This window comes from Cheilinus undulatus, linkage group 23, assembly GCF_018320785.1.
Source record: "Cheilinus undulatus linkage group 23, ASM1832078v1, whole genome shotgun sequence".
Classification (NCBI taxonomy): Eukaryota; Metazoa; Chordata; class Actinopteri; order Labriformes; family Labridae; genus Cheilinus; species Cheilinus undulatus.
This window is the reverse complement of record NC_054887.1, coordinates 8,176,802-8,193,627: the sequence shown is the minus strand read 5'-3', so window position 1 is coordinate 8,193,627 and position 16,826 is coordinate 8,176,802. Positions and strand designations below refer to the sequence as shown.

At 39.4% G+C, this 16,826-nt stretch overlaps 1 protein-coding gene across 1 annotated transcript; it reads left to right on the top strand.

The window, feature by feature from the left end:
• Window positions 1-205: 205 nt before the first annotated feature.
• Window positions 206-15,157, top strand: mcm10 (minichromosome maintenance 10 replication initiation factor). Its single transcript, XM_041780376.1, has 18 exons — window positions 206-423; window positions 2,137-2,185; window positions 2,268-2,555; window positions 2,639-2,812; window positions 3,614-3,754; window positions 3,852-4,062; window positions 4,144-4,309; window positions 6,088-6,255; window positions 9,168-9,284; window positions 9,829-10,025; window positions 10,310-10,404; window positions 10,627-10,740; window positions 11,811-12,290; window positions 14,108-14,238; window positions 14,346-14,459; window positions 14,564-14,709; window positions 14,789-14,831; window positions 14,925-15,157. Exons 2-18 carry the CDS (start codon window positions 2,179-2,181, stop codon window positions 15,006-15,008), a joined length of 2,676 nt encoding a protein of 891 aa, XP_041636310.1. The 5' UTR covers window positions 206-423; window positions 2,137-2,178; the 3' UTR covers window positions 15,009-15,157.
• Window positions 15,158-16,826: the final 1,669 nt, after the last annotated feature.

Genomic DNA, 16,826 nt, shown 5'->3' with positions numbered 1-16,826 from the left:
TGTTACCCTTGAGCACTGCTTAAATATTAATAAAGGGTAAAAATCACCAGAATTACATAGATTACGGTTATAATTCTATTTCAATCAGATCCTTTACTTTTATAATTCCAACTATTACATTGTAGTCGCAAAGCTATCGTTTTCATTCAGGCAGCTTATTGGCCACCTACAGGAATTTTGACAACACGGCGGGGTCCTTCGTTTAGCGCCAGATTGGATTTCCTCCCTCGCTTCGGCACTTTATCAGAAAGGTTAAAAGAAAGGGTTAACTATCGTTTTTATGTTTAACACATTTTTCGTATACACAGCTGTATGTATGTCTGATTTAAGTAAAGGTTCCTTTATGATGACGAGTTAGACGTGGGTACAAAATCGGAAATAGTTGCATATAAGCTGACAAAGGACAAAAAGCTGAGACCTGAGGTAAGTACAGTCTCATTCATTATGAGTAATAAGGTTTAATGCATAAATAAAAACTTCATTTAAACAACCCGGTTAATTCTTAATTAAATCCAATTAGACTGAAAGTAGGTCACATTCACTGCAGCTGACAGTAATGTCCGAAGTTACCGTCCATGTTGTTAAATAGTGACCTGTCGTTTTTTAAAATGTAGCTACTTAATTGTCAACCAAACAAGAGGCTTAACTCTAATGACACTTCATTTATTTTTCAAATAGAAATAGTTTTCTTTGTATTTTTAACATATTTCGATGTGTTTTGCCTGCACTCAACAAACAGACGTATTGTCAAAGGTTTATCCGTCAGTACGGAATAGATTTACAGGCACATTTAAAAAAAAACAAAACAGAATATCATGAAAAAGTTCAATATTTTTTGTCACTCATTTCAGAAAGTGAAACCCATATATTACATTGACCCATTACACATAGAGTGAAATATTTCAAGCCTTTATTTCTTAAAATGTCGATGATTATGGCTTACAGATAATGAAATCCCAAAATTCAGAGTCCCAGAAAATTAGAATATTACATAAGATCAATAAAAAAGAATATTTGAAACAGAAATGTCAGGCTTCTGAAAAGTATGTACATTTCTATGCACTCAATACTCGGTTGGGCCTCCTTTTGCATGAATTACTGCATTAGTGCGGTGTGGCATGGAGGCGATCAGCCTGTGGCACTGCTCAGGTGTAATGGAAGCCCAGGTTGCTTCGGGTCATCTGCATTGTTGGGTCTGGTGTCTCTCGTCTTCCTCTTGACAATACTCCATAGATTCTCTGTGGGGTTCAGGTCAGGCCAGTTTGCTGGCCAGTCAAGCACAGTAACATCATGGTCATTTTTGCCACCATTTTGCTACTCTTTCTCATTTTCTCCACCCCTTTACCAATTTTGCTCCTACTTCATTATTTTTTTTATTATTATTTTTCCCAATTTTTTTGCCTGAACCTTTTTTGTACCCACTGAAACCCATTTTTGCCACTTTTCATCACTTAGATTGTGGCTCTTGCAAATTTTTTTGTTTTTTGTTTTTTTTTTAACAATTTGGCTCTTTGGTTGAACAGGGTTGAGTAACACTGTCCTAGACTGTGCTTACTTGCCACATCCACCCTGTATGCCACCCTAAAGGAGTGGATTTTATTTTTTCAACACATCAGTTTCCCATATTGTAATTGTATTTTTACAGTAAGGCTACAGCCAAGCTTCATCTGCGTTTTTATCTGTTTGGATTCCCATTCGCCAATAGAGGTTCCTGCATGCTTTAATGTGCAGTAAATTACAAGTATTATCAATGCAACACTGAAGATTCATTAAGATATAAACAAGAATTTCCGATATAAAAGTTATTGTTGGGTTTGACATGAAATATTGAACTTTTGAAATGTCACCAGTAAACAGAATAACAGATGCAGAATTTTGTTAAAGGCAAACTAGACAGTCTGTCGGTTGTAGCAGCAGCATGGGGAGGACAGGCATTTGATCAGGATGCTTATCCTGAAGTAAGAAATTTTACCAGCAAAGACTGTCTTGGACAAGGAATGTGTAATAAACAACTTTTGGGGTCTTCTAGACAAAAAGCAGGTAATTGATATGCAGTGCTAAATATCTTAGTTAAGCAATGAAAAATTATTCTCTCCTTCTTTCCACAAGTAATGTAAGCTTTTTGAAATCTTGCAGGTCTCCAAGTGATCTGATATCATCCTAGCTAACATCTTGGAAATGGACAGTAAGTTCAAGCATTTGAAAATGGATTCTGTGCATGTTTAAGAAGTAGTTTGAGAAGTAAGTCTGCGTACATCTCTCTCTAGGCGAGGATGATCTGGACGTTTTGACAGCACTGCTGGCTGAGAGCGAAGGTGTTGGAGAAGAGCAGGATGGTCAGAGGCAGGAAGACGACTTGGACAACCTGTTTGATGATGACAATGAAGAAGAAGAGTACAAAGAGAGCGAAGAGGAAGAGAAGCAAGATGTAAAGACAGAAAACTCAGTGTCTGAACTCTTTGGAGATGTGGACGATATTGAAAATGATGACAATACAGGAAAAGGGAGGGATAATGAAAACAGTGAGATGGAGAGGTCCAGAGAGGACTTACAAGGTTTGTGATGCTGCAGTCTAAATGACGTCATTTTAGTCTTGCTTGATAAATATGTGTTTACTGGGGACTTCTTCTGTTTTTAGATGAGCTGAGGCGCATGCAGGAGCAGATGCAGCGGTTGCAGCAGCAGCTGGAAGCAAGTCAGAAGGCTTCACCTTCTAGTCCAGTTATGACTAAGGGGACTCCCAAACCAGTGACTTCCAAGCTGGCTCAGGCCAAAGCAACAACTACAACACAAAAGATAAAGACACAAGCAGGTACATTTGGTCTCCACATCATGGAAAAGCACAAAATTTGATTTTTAGCAATGTGCAGGTACGGTTGAGTGTGGGAAAACAGATTTTGGCTAAATATTTTTGGTTTTTGTCAACTGTCTTTTTCTAAAACCACACAATTTTGAATTCCTTTAAACAAAGATCAAAAAAGAAAGTGCTTTTCATGTGGTTAGGAGAAAGCTGCCAACACAACCAACATGTTTACTGTTGTTTTAGAGAGCACTGACCAGAGTGTCCAAAGCAAGTTAGAGGTATGCAATGCGACAATGCCTCTGCTCCTTTTCTTTCAGACTACAAAGCTTCCAAGGGCCTAAAAGCTAATTTATGCTCCCTTTAGATCTGTGCATTCTAAATGATACAGCTGTCACTGTCCACATTCCCGTGCACGTCTGTTATGTTGGGGTGGTTGTTAAAAATGTATTCCACTAGAGGCCACTGTCTCACATGGACCACCAAAACTACTTTACAAAGAGAGCCATGGCCTTGGACTTGGAGGTGCTGACCCTCATCCCAGTCGCTTCTCACTCAGATGCTAAGCACCCCAATGCCTGCTGGATGTCCTTATCTGCAGAAGCCAACAGAACTGGAAAATCAAGACAAAAATTCTGAGATGCTTGGGCTTCCCTGAATAAATCATAGGAAAAAATGAACATTTTTTGAGATGCACCTTCTTAGGACACTCACCATTTCCATTTTACATACAGGAGATTGATAAAGGCACAGACTATTGCTTATAAATGTGGCAGTTTGGCTGATCTTTGTTTTCTTGTCATATTTTAACAGCAGCATCTTCGTCCACTCCAGTCAGGGGAGAAAATGTGAAGCTTCAGGAGTCGTCTGACTTTCTTGATCAGCTGAACAATGCTGACTCCTTCAAGCGCAAACCGAGGGTGGCTCACACTCCCAAACTGAGCACCTCACCAGGTATCATTCATACTTACACAGTCCAACAACAAGAGCAGAACTGCTGCTCAAGCTTTGTTAAGGTTTGACTGTATTTGCGTCTTCATTTCCTCATCAGAAGACAGAGGGCCTCTGGTGGAGATAAAGATAGGCAGCTCATTTCAGCCTGCAGAGAGCACCAGCAAGGGGACAAATCCTCTACGCTCACCTCCAGCCTCCCAGACCAACAGACCATCTCCAGCCTCCTCAGCAGGGCAGCCTAAACCTTCCTCTCTTCCTCCTCTTCCTAAAGATGTGGCTGTGGAGAAATACTCAGGACTGCGGCTCAAGTAATTACTCTAAAGTGGTAGAAGAACTGGGACTCTAAAATGTTTTTCTGTGTTTCTGAGTCCATGCTCTTTTGGTTTCAGAAAACCACGTGTTTCGTCCAGTGAGATGGACCGCAAGATGGCTGACCGTCGTCTCATCCGCCTTTCACAGGTTCCCGAGCGTTTAATTCGGGAGAAGTTGGAGGACAGCGACTGGGTGACTTTTGCAGTGCTGGTCAACAAGGCCACACCACAAAGCAACAGCAGTGTAGGTCTTTGTTCTGTCCTTGGTAGTTCATTAAAATTTTTTCTAACTATGACAGGGAGTAAACAACTCAACAGGAAGGTTAAATCTTATTGAACAAAACTTTTCTTCTGACAAGTTGTACTTCTGCTTTTTTTGTCTGCATTTTGTTAAACTCCATGCAACATCAAAGCCACGCATGATAGCAATAAATTTGCAAACTGTAATAAGAAAAAAAACACATGACTTCAGACCAATTCCTGAATGTAGAAGTCAGAAGATGTTCTCTGCATACACTAACATTGCGAAGCTGATGTATTGGGCAGATTTCATGTCATCAGACGGGCCCATCTTGCAAAGCTTCAACCTGATGTGTTTGTTAGTGGTTAGAGAATGATCAGACCAATCAGCATAGTTTAAGTAGAAAGAGGCAGTAGCTTGAAAAAGAAAGCTGAAAGCTTTTCTTAGTGGAAAAGATGTTTTGCCTCTTCTTCAAACTGTTTTCAGCAGGAGTTTGATTTACCAGCTGGCCCCATGCCTACCATTTAATATGTTTTTTTGTTGCCCTCATTGGCCTTGTACCGACGTGAAAGACTGAACTTATATTCAATCATGATTGAAGTATTTTTGAAAGGTTCTGAAAGGAAATGTGAATCAGTCTATCTGGCATGCCAGGTTGTAAAGACACAAGGTTTTGGTACTGGATCTTTGACGAGGAGTCACAAGTTAAAACATAAATAATTTAGCCACAGTTCAACCCATTTATAAACTCTATATTGCTATAAACTAATGTCTATAACTAAAGGTTATGGATAAAATGATTTGATGACAACGATGTCAAGACTATTGAAGAAAATAAACAGAATCATTTTCATAAATTTGATGTTTTGGAAGAGAAAAGTGGCATTAATTTGAGCGTAGGAGTTTCACAGTCTGAGTACTAGACAAAAATACATATACATTTATACAAGATACGTATACACATAAATATAAGGACAAGGATTAATGGTAAAGATAGCCAGGGCTGTAGGTGTTATTTATTCGGGTTGCGATCAGTCCATTCAGGCCATTCTTGTGAACTTGACATCTCTAGACTGCTTTGAAGGATTTGCATCAAACTCTAGAACAGTGTCCTCTGACTCCAGGATAAACCCATTAGGTTTCACTGATTTCAGGATTCAAAATCATCCAAATTAAAATATACATTGGCATATGTAGCCCATAGGAAAAATGGCTGTCAAAACTGAAAATCCGAGGCACTCTGATGTGATAAAAATCCTTTATTAAACGGGGATGTCTGGGGGTTTCGACTCACCAGGAGTCTTCATAAGGACATAATTGACAGATAAAGAACAGGTGTTGAAATAGTAGTAAGGTGTCGCATCACTCTATAAGAGGTCACAGCAACTCAGAATAAAGCATCAATCACAACAGCAAACATCAAAATGCAGAAACACATTTTAGTACCACAAAATGATTTAGACCAATAAAAATACACATGTAAAAAGTAGTGAAAGTAGTCACCACATAAAACATCACTATAGACTAATAAAGAACATCCTACCACAGGAGTAATCAGTAATGTGCAGAGCATTAAGCGCATTATGAGTATTGATCACGTGCCAGGATTAGGTACCCATGCAGCCTCACTGTACAGTTTAAAGTTTGCCCACCCATCCTGAAGAGCACCTGACCACAGATACCTTTTACTGACATTTTTGACCCTTTGCATCACTCAATCCCTCTTCTCTGTTTAAAAGCGTACGCTGTCTCAGTATTCATCGAGTTCTTCTTCTCTGCAGGGCAAAACCTTCAGCATCTGGAAACTGAACGACCTCCATAACCTGGAGGTGTTTGTGTCTCTGCTCCTGTTTGGTGAAGTCCACAAAGAGCTCTGGAAGACAGAGCCGGGCACGGTCATCGGCCTCCTCAACCCAAACCCTATGAAGCAGAAGGATGGATATGACGGGGTGAGCTAGCAGACGCTGTAATTCATATATCAGCCAGGGGACTGAGCTGATGTAGAAAATCTGACTCTGTGTTAAAATGAATGAATTCACATACTAGTGGCCACACTGGTGAACTCCCTCCCTGTCCTGGTAAAGCCTCTGTTCTATTTTTCATGTAGTGCTTGTTTGACTGGCTGGTTTGGATCTGAAGGTTTTTGTCAATTAAAGTCAGAAACAGCCTGGTGGTGAAAATAGCCGCTGAGGTTGCTGGTGTCTGCATGGCACGACAAACTAAGATAATAAGAGAGGCATGTGGCGTGGAAAGCCAATGCCGTGCTTAACTGCCACAACACACTCACACACACTCCTACCACCCGCTGAGGGCAGTTCAAGCTCAGAAGCTTTAATCCCAGGAGACTAAAGCAACAGTTTGGGCGCAGGGTCTCAGTGGAACATTTGACACTGATAAATTTATTCATACTGAACAGCTGCAAACCTGTAAAAAATGACCGTCAGCTTGAAATTAGCTTTTCACAGCTTTTTTATGTCAATAAAAAACTTTATTCAGTGCAAAGTTGATAAAGTGGTATCTTAACTTTTTGTGCAGCTTTTCATTTGCGGCTTCCTTTTGTTTGTTTTCCGTAGAGTATTAATGAAGAATTTCAGCCTGCAGCTATTTTTTTCCTGACTTTGAAGTTTAACTTAGAAACTGAAATTTGTAAAAGTATTCAAATGTTTTAAATTTTTGTACACATAGAGATAAATGTTTGATTTTACAAGTAATGAATCTACATATTTTCTTCTCGATCATAGAGATTACATCATTAAGTTCAGTCTGTTTTTTTAGCAGCTAAAAACTTTCAGATAATAAGACCCCCCCCTCCAAAAAAGGATAGTGCACTTTTAAAGACAATTTAACATCTTACTCTTTAGCCCCAGAGGAGATATTGTATGTGTTTTTGTTTAATAACAACTATGAAATGAGTTGTTTTTTTTAAGCAGAGAAGAAAATCGATTAAATTTAATATTCAGGTTTGTTGTAAAAAAAAAATCAGATTTATAAGGCCCATTCCTCCTACACATGCTAAGCTGTTCTAGCATGTATAAGGGGGAAGTAACAAAGCTACTTACACAAAGAAAGCAGCTAAACTGGAACTATATATTAATCAGAGATGACAGGATGTGAGTCATTTTGTACATGCACTCCTAATAATAGTATTAAATGCTGTATTTCACACCTCGAAGCTGTCTCCTACCTGTAACTCAGTGATAATCAACTGGAGGCCTGAAGGCCACATCAGGCCCTCCACAGTTTTCCATTATAAATTCAGAAAATTTCAGATTTGCCATGCTATCGTTTAACTTTTATTCTTGAAGTCAAAACAACCTTCAACCCAGTGGCTTATCAGACAAGAAGCACACTAGTATTTCTGTAATTTGGCACATTAAACACATACTTATCACTGTTAATTTGATTAAAATTGCAGGTTTTTTGCCATTTTTGGGGGGCCAATCACAACACAGCATATTAGCATCAAACTCAATGACATCAAGATGGCTACAGAAATATGTAGCTAAAATATCTCAATCGCCCCCTTGTGGCTGGCTGCAGTAAAAGTGATAGGGACTGATCTCACTGTTAAAGGCTTAAAGTTCCATTAATTTTGGAAGGAAATAATATTTTTACAAGAATTGTATTAGATTAAAATGTTAATTTTGTTTCAGTTTATTTTAATATCTGGCCCCGACAGCATCAGTGAAGAAAAAGCTGACCCTTGTGAAAATGGAGTTGATGACCCCTCATGGTTTCAGACCACACTGGTGTAATAATCTAAAAGTTAAGATCATGAAACTCTTCTTTACATTGATTTGTTAATTGTTTCACATGGTCATTGTTGATTTTTTTAATGCAAAATTAAAAGAACTGAATTTTATTCATGCAATTCAAGACTTTTACTAATGTAGTGAAGACCTTATAAAACTCTGAATCACATAAAAAATATGGTTTAAAGACCCTGTAAAGTGAAATCCAAAATTTGTGTCTTTTCACAATAGATATGTAGGAATATGGTTGCTGTAAAAATGTAAAAACACTGAGATCTACATATGACTGAATTTTGGATTTAGACTGTTAAAAATTTTTCACCTCTTTTCTGGCTTAGTTTAATTTGGGCGGGGCAAATATGTGGGCTGGTGATGTCACCAGCCCTAAGTGGGGAATGGCCCCGCCCCTTTAACGCTACAATATAAAATCACAGAGCAGTTCAACTCAGTACAGTCTGTTGCTGATCACACTGCCTTTATTGAAAATTAACAGTCAGTTAAATGCTGTTTTTTTGTTCATTGTGAGGTAAATTTGCCAAATCTATCAGCCACAGTGGTCTATGGATCATTTAAAGCATCATTACAGAGATTTAAACCAGATAAAGGACTTTGTCTCTTCTCTGACACAGAGCCAAGCAGATGCACTCTGATGGTAAGGTCACTGTAAGGTCAAGGGGCAGGTTAATGGCATGAGTGCTTTTCTCTATTTAGATACTAGCAGTTTTTTAATTTGAGAGGATTGTATTTCTCCTGAGTGGGCGTGGCTTCGGCTCATTGAACAGACACGCCCACACCATCCTGGAGCGGATTTGACTGCCTTATTTTTTAGGATTTTGGAGCTTAATTTCATAAACCTAGAGATGTTTTATTTGACTGAAACTTACCCTGGGGGTCCATAACACAGTGACTTGTCTTGCCTGAAATACAGATTTGTTCTCACTGTACAGGATCTTTAACTTTACTCACTTGTCAGAGTTTTGAAAACATAAGTTAGTGCATGAAACGTAAATGCCTGTAGTTTTTTTATATATATATTTGTTTTTGATGGACAATATTTATCACTGCTGATCCCTATAAAAGAGAAAATAAAAGCTTGTGTTGCCTTGCAGGTGAGCCTCACCGTGGATCACCCTCAGAAGGTGCTGCTGATGGGTGAAGCTCAGGACTACGGGACATGCAAGGCGGTGAAGAAGAACGGGGACCCCTGCTCTCAGATTGTCAACATGGTGGGTTCATCATCTTCTTCTGCTGTGTGTGTATGATCTGAATTGTTTCCTTTCTTTGAGTACATACAGTTTATTCTATTCTACATCAATTCTCAGTACTTAATCATATCTCAGAGTTGTCTCTGTGACCTTCCAATACCTGAAGTTTCTTCTTTATGTGGTGATTTATGGTGTTTAAAAGTATTAAAACATTAAGAACTACTGTCATGTTTCAAACCCAGAGCTACCACTAAAGAAGGAAAGAGAAGTGGTGGTCCATTCTGATGTAATGGTTGATGTTTCTCAAGTCTTTTTAGTGTACCATAAAGATGCAAAGGTTGCTGTTATGTCTTCTTTAAACAGACAGCAGAGATGACACTTTCCAACTTACAAAAATATGTCAATGATATTTCACTGACATGTACATGCAGTTGAGACAAGGTGTTTGCACTTTTTCATGAATAAACCAAAATCTATCCAACTTTAGGCAGCCAAATCATTATATTGAATTTTAAAAATATGGAATTGTGACAAATTTGGTCTCTATGGGTTTTTTGTTTTCCAGTATGAGTGCCAGTACTGTCAGTATCACGTCAAGGCTCAGTATAAGAAGATGAGCGCCAAGAGGGCTGACCTGCAGTCCTCGTTTTCTGGGAAAGCTCCCAACAAGGTGAAGGGGAAGGGAGGCAGCCTGAAGGAGCGGCTGTGTCAGGACGGCTTCTACTATGGCGGCGTGTCTTCGGCTGCATGTGCTGCATCACTGTGAGTGTTACAAAAATCAGTTTGATTACTTCAAATTCTGCCTTTTATTCTTGTATCTGATTAGCATTGCCCTGCTTCCACTCCTACTAAATATGCCATGCAAGGCAATAGCTGACGAAGGTCAAAACCTTCTCCACTCCGCTTACTGGTAGGGATTATATTTGCACTTCAACCATGTGTTTTTAAAATCAATTTGGGCATGCTAATTGCAGCATGCAGAGCCAAAACGAGTGTGTGGGAGTGGGTCGAATACAAGCTGTTAGTAACAAGACTGTGTTTTTCAGATCGGCATCCAAGCCAAACAAACCAGCCCAGAAGACTCTGGACAAGCTTTTTATTAAGGGTTCTGCTCAGCACATCAACCAGGCCAAGAGGCTGGGTAAGAACTGATGATCCTTTTCTATTACACAGGAGTAAAGGCTAAAGGTTTGCATGGATAAGCAGGTTTTATTAAGGTTTATCACTGTACAGTGCTCTGTCTTCTTAATACTAGATTTACATGTAACTCTTCAGAGTCTTCAGAGTTGGGAAGAATAGTGATGAAGTGGCTCTGTGTGAACATACTGCTCTAATTTAATGTTTTGTTTTATTATTGTTTCAGCTGTGCAGTCAGGTGAAGTCTCAGGTTGTTCGAATGAGTTTAAGAGCCTGTTATCAATGCCAACACCTGGAGCTCTGCAGCTGAAGAAGCACCTGACACAGGGCAGCCAATCAGGTACAAGACATGCAACTTTCTAAAGGCTGAGCTTAAATATATACATTTTTATTGGTAACCACATATAATAAACATTAGTACAGTCAACACTGGTTAGATGACTTCCAACATGATCCCTCTTTGGATTTTTTGCTTTTTTTACAATATTATTATAGAATTAATAAGAAAAGATGAGGATGATAAAGGCAGAGAAATGCTTACTAGAAATAAATAGATAAATAAAAATGTTAGCCTGGGTGCTTTTCTAGTTGTAAAATCCAGGAAAATCTACATTTTTAGTTTTAGGTGAAACATTAACTTAAAAAGTTGTTATTTTAGAAGTTCTGTGGTTTATTTCTTTTGTGTTTTTATTAAAGGAAAAGCTTTAGTTAGGTACACAATGTTTTATTACATACCAAGATTTCTGAATACTTGTATTTAAAAAAAAATCCATTGTCTGCAAACTAAAGGTTAAACAGCAGACATATAACTGCAGAGCTGTCAAAGTGCAGTGGTGGGTCTAGAGGAAGGATTGAGGTGGTTTTTGTGAGGTGTAATTAGCAGAAATTGTATTTCTTTAATGGTCTGGGTGCATGTTTTGCAATAAACTTTGGATTACAGAGTTGTGTAGAAATACACATGATGCACTGAATAATAAGAAATGAATGAAGACTCGGCCCAGTGACATTGACCTCAGGTTTTTAAAATCTAATCAGTTCATTCTTGATTCAGAGTGGACATTTTTTCAAAGTTTGAGGACTATCCCTCAAGATGTTCTTAAGATATCACATCCAAAAAAACAAACAGATGGACATGTAACCCAAAAACATTGTACCTCTGGTTCTGGCTATTGGTGCAGAGGCATTGATTAAACTTGCAGGACTATTTAAAAAAAAAAAACTCAACAAATGGAAGTTTTATGAAAGACCAGTTCCCTTTGCTGCTCCCATAATTCTCAACCAAAAAGCTCTGAGGTTTCTTTGTCTCACTTGTACATATTGTATGTAGCTATCTATTTCTGTTTGTTTTTTTTCCATAGGAAAAACACAGCTTCTACAATTAATAAAGAAATAAACCTTTTCTATCCTTAGTCCCCAAAGATGCGTCTGGAGCTCCAGTTCAGTCCATCTCTGCCTCAGATCTGCTGAAGCAGCAGAAACAGAAGCAGCGAGAGCTTCAGGAGATCCGCCGGCGCAGGGCAGAGGAAATCCAACAGCGAGTGCTCCAGAACTCAGCGGGACCCAGACCTGGATCATCTTTAGCGGGTAGAGGAAGTCTAATGTCTCCTAAAGCAGCCTCTGAAGCCACCAAAAGCCCCGCTGCTCCACACACCCCCACCCTGGGCCGGGGCTTCTCGGAGGGTGAAGACATCGTCTTTTTTGACAAAAGCCCGCCGTCGGCCCTGTCCGCCAGCGCTCTCAGCCTGTCAGCCGCCAAGCTGGCTGCCCTAAAGAAGCTCCGAGCCAAAGGGGCAGGGCTGGAGAAGGAGGATCCAAACGCTGTGAAGAGGAAGAGGAGTAACGAAGGCGAGATCAACGCACGAGTGGAGAAGAATCTCACCTCACCAAAGGGTGCGTTCTCAAGCAGTTTGTAAATGCTGTTCATAATTCTGTCTTCTTTAATTCCTGTTATTTAACTTTATTTTATGTTTCCTTGTTTCCTTATGTGTCCTTTGTTGCTCAAAATTTTTAGCTGCATTTTTAACAAACAGTCTAGTCTGGTACAGTGCACTATTATTTGCATTTCCACTGGAAAAGTTGGGACAGGAACCAAAATAACTGATCCATAAACTACATTTCCATCAGGTGGGTTGAGTCCAAATATCCCTAATTTAGGCAGATATTAGTCTGGTTTTCTCCCATTTTCACCCACTCTCCATAGAGCAGACAGCCATGTTTTGCAGCCCAGCTGAGCAGTCGGGTCGCACGCTGAGAGCAACGTCAGTACTACCCAACTGGCCCCTGAAAGATGATTGAATTCAACAAGTGTGAGGGAAAAAAAAAAAGATGTTGTGGTTTTTGGGTATGTTTTGTCTTAAATCTCTACAGCTATCAATTCAACCCAGAAACAACCAAGTTTGCAACAGTTTTCTCTGGAATGACTTCATGTTTGATCCATTTTTTTACAGAAATCCACCTGGCAGCTGTTATACATAAATATGATTCATGATAAACATGTACTTATCAGTCCAGCCCTGATGAAATCTGCACTTTTCACTTCATACTCTTGGAAAGTGTGATTTTCCTGCATGAAATCAAAACAGTAGGCCTGTTCCCTTGATTTGTTTTTCACCAATCAGGATGCAGCACATTAGCGTCAAACCTAGTGATGGACAACATGGCAGTCCTAGAAATATGTAGCGAAAATATTTTGTTTGCCTAAAGGTGACTGAGCTGACTTGATGCTAAAAAATTACTTACATTTTAAAAGAAAATTACAAAGACTGATACTGAAGGGTTATTGGACAAAAATGTTATTTTATTTCATTTAATTTGAAAGTCTGGCCCTCAAAGCGCCTGTCAACAGAAAATCTGGCCCTTGTCTAAATGTGAGTGGATGACCTCTGCTCTATTGTGTTGGTAGCTCCACCTTTTTGGGATGGATAGGTAAGCTAGGCACCCCGACAGAAGGGTGCAAAAAGAGTGGGACGGTACAGATTGTTTTTTAGGACCCTTTCCAACTTTTGATAATGGAAATGCAAAAAAAAATGCTTACAGTGCCATACCAAACAGAACCTGACCACTCAGTGTCCTTCTTTCACATCCATCTGTGAGGTACCAAGCGTACTTATGACTCTGACTCTGAAGGGGGACCTAGACTCACTGCAGGTTTAGACTGGTCTAGAGAACCTTCACTTCTAATGCAGCAGCAGAAATAATGGAAAAACACAAAACATGCCATGTTTATCACTCATTTTAGCAGCTTTTCTCTCTCATTTTGTTTTGAACATGCTTTAGGCTGTTGTTTAGTTTGAAATTACAACTCCATTCATCTAACAAGTTACAAGCCACAATAATGCCGGTTTCAAGAGCCAGCTCCTTGAAGTGAATTAAAGGAACCAGCTCCTGTTTGAGAGCAGGCAATGTTATTTTTTTCTTTTTTTTGTTGTGTAATAGCCATAGAGACCAAAATGGTAGCCAAATTAATCCAAATAAAGAGCACCAAAGGACCAGGTCTTATTACTGAGCTGAGCCAAATGATCCAGATCTTTAAAAAGAACTGAAATTCTCTTGAGTAAAACTAAATGGGTATTGACTGTAGAAACACAAGCAAGACCAGGGTTTATTGCACCAAACTGGACAGGTTTAGTAGATTTCTGCATTCATTTAAGTACCTGAAAAGACTTGAACTTTGCCTGTTACATCCTGTCCTTTTGTTCTTTGTGCAGATGACTCATCCAGTAAAGAAGAAGAGGAACCAGCTCTGAAGAAACGGCGAGAACAACTCCAGTATTTGCAGTCTGATGAGTTTCAAAAGATCCTAAATGCTAAGTCTCGCCACGGGGTCGTACTGCAAGCGGTAGATACCCATCTTTAACTCTTAAACTTTGAGAAAATAGAATCCTTCTTTTTTATTGTCATGTAAAATATTATAAAGATGATGATACATGAGTGTCTTCCTCTCAGGCGGAGTATCAGCTGCAGGAGCGTTACTTTAATGCTCTGGTGAAGAAGGAGCAAATGGAGGAGAAGATGAGGGGAGTCAGAGAGATGAAGTGTCGAGCTGTTACCTGTAAAAAGGTACATTTTGAACAGATCTATCTAAAATAATAATGAGAGGACGGATGTTCCTCAGTGAGACACAGACAAAGTCACCTGATTCTCCCATGATCCTTTTCTTCCAGTGTAATTATACGTACTTCAAGCCAGCGGATCGCTGCGTGGAGCAGAATCACGACCTGCACTGGCACGAGGCAATGAAACGTTTCTTCAAATGTCCCTGTGGACAGAGAGCCATCGCTCTGGACAGACTGCCCCACAAACATTGCAGGTAGGCTTCCTCTGCTCCCTAAAGATGCTTCATCTCTGTCCTGTGAACCATTATAAGTAATACTTTTGTGTCTTTTCAGTAACTGTGGCCTGTTTAAATGGGAGCGTGATGGGATGCTGAAGGTAAATCTCTCTGAATCGTACATGTTAAAATTAGTAAATATTATTGTGGTGAAAAAAAAGTGTAACTGATGTTAATCTTTGTTTAAATTGCAGGAGAAAGCTGGTCCAAAGATAGGGGGAGAGCTGCTTCTGCCTCGAGGAGAGGAGCACGGAAAGTTTCTCAACAGCATGAAGTGATGGACTATATGTACTTCTACTGTAATTTAAGTCTCATAGTTGCATTTTAACATTTGTATGAATTAGGTTTTAAAGTCTGATGTTTAGATACCGATTATGTGGATTTAAAAATCGAAGTATGTTTGAAATAAGCTGATTAAAGTAATAACTTGCCTAGCAATACTTCGTATTGAAAGTTTTTCTCTCCTCAGTCAGTACAACTTACAAGTTACATGTTAACAGAGGACCCCTTCTTTGATATCACCGTCACAGTTCTTGTATCCATTGAACTTGTGAGTTTTTAGAGTTTCTGCTTGAATTTCTTTGCAAGATGTCCGAAAAGCCTCCCAGAGCTGCTGTTTTGATGTGAACTGCCTCCCACCCTCATAGATCTTTAGCTTGAGGATGCTCCAAAGGTTCTCAATAGGGTTGAGGTCAGGGGAGGATGGGGGCCACACCATGAGTTTCTCTCACAGAGGGATTCTTTGCAGCATGAGATGGTGCATTGTCATCCATGAAGACAATTTTGCTACAGAAGGCGTGGTTCTTCTTTTTGTACCGTGGAAGAAAGTGATCAGTCGAGTTGAGTTTGCTGAGGTCTACGAGCTCTCTCCCCATGATTCCGGCCCAAAAAATGACTTCGCCACCTCCTTGCCATCCACCAACCATCCATCTGGACCATCCAGGGTTGCAAGGCACTCATCAGTAAATAAAGATGGTTTGAAAATGAGTCTTCATGTATTTCTGGGCCCACTGCAACCATTTCTGCTTGTGAGCATTGGTTAGGGGTGGCTGAATAGTAGGTTTATACACGACTGCAAGCCTCTGGAGGATCCTACACCTTGAGGTTGGTGGGACTCCAGAGGAACCAGCAGCTTCAAATACCTGTTTGCTGCTTTGTAATGGTATTTTAGCATCTGCTCTCTTAATCTGATGAATTTGTCTGGCAGAAACCTTCCTCATTATGCCTTTATCTGCATGAACCCATCCATGTTCTAAATCAGCCGCAAATTTCTTCACAGTACAATGATCATGCTTAAGTTTTCGGGAAATATCTATTGTTTTCATACCTTGTCTCTAACATTACACTATTTGACACTTTTCAGCAGCAGAGATCCCTTTTCTTTCCCATATTGCTGAAACCTGTGGCCTGCTTAATAATGTGGTACGTCCTTCTCAAGTAGTTTTCCTTTAATTGGCTTCACTTGGCAAACTAATTATCACAGGTTAGATTATCAAATCTAAGCCAGCCTATTTGTCTAATATTTTATTAAAAAAAAAAAAACTTTAATGTCTTATTTTAAGATATACAGGTCATTCAGAAAGTACTCTTGGCAGATCTCTCACAACAATCCTGGCTCATGGCTTGGATTTTGCTCTGATATTCATCATCAGCCATGACACCTTCTATTGAGAGGTGTGTGCTTTTCTAAATCATGTCCATTCAGTTTAATCTACCACAGGTGGACTCCAATCAAGGTGTAGAAACATCTCAGCAGAGATCCAGAGAAATGGGATGAACCTGAGCTAAATTTCAAATGTTGCGAAGAGTCTAAATACTTATGCCAAAGTGACTTCGTTTTTTAATTTTTCATAAATTTGTAAAAGATAAAAATGAATTGGCTATGATATTACAAAATTGATCTCAATGTCCTGCAGGCCAATAAAAAATTGACAGATGGCCACATTTGGCCTCTTGGTCATATTTCAGACACCTCTGACCGATGCCATTTCACCACACTGCATTTAGAGTTTCTCCTGGAGTATTAACAACAGGTGATTGAATTCTACTTCCATTCAATCTTCATTCATATCAGAAACAAACCACTGATCATGTAT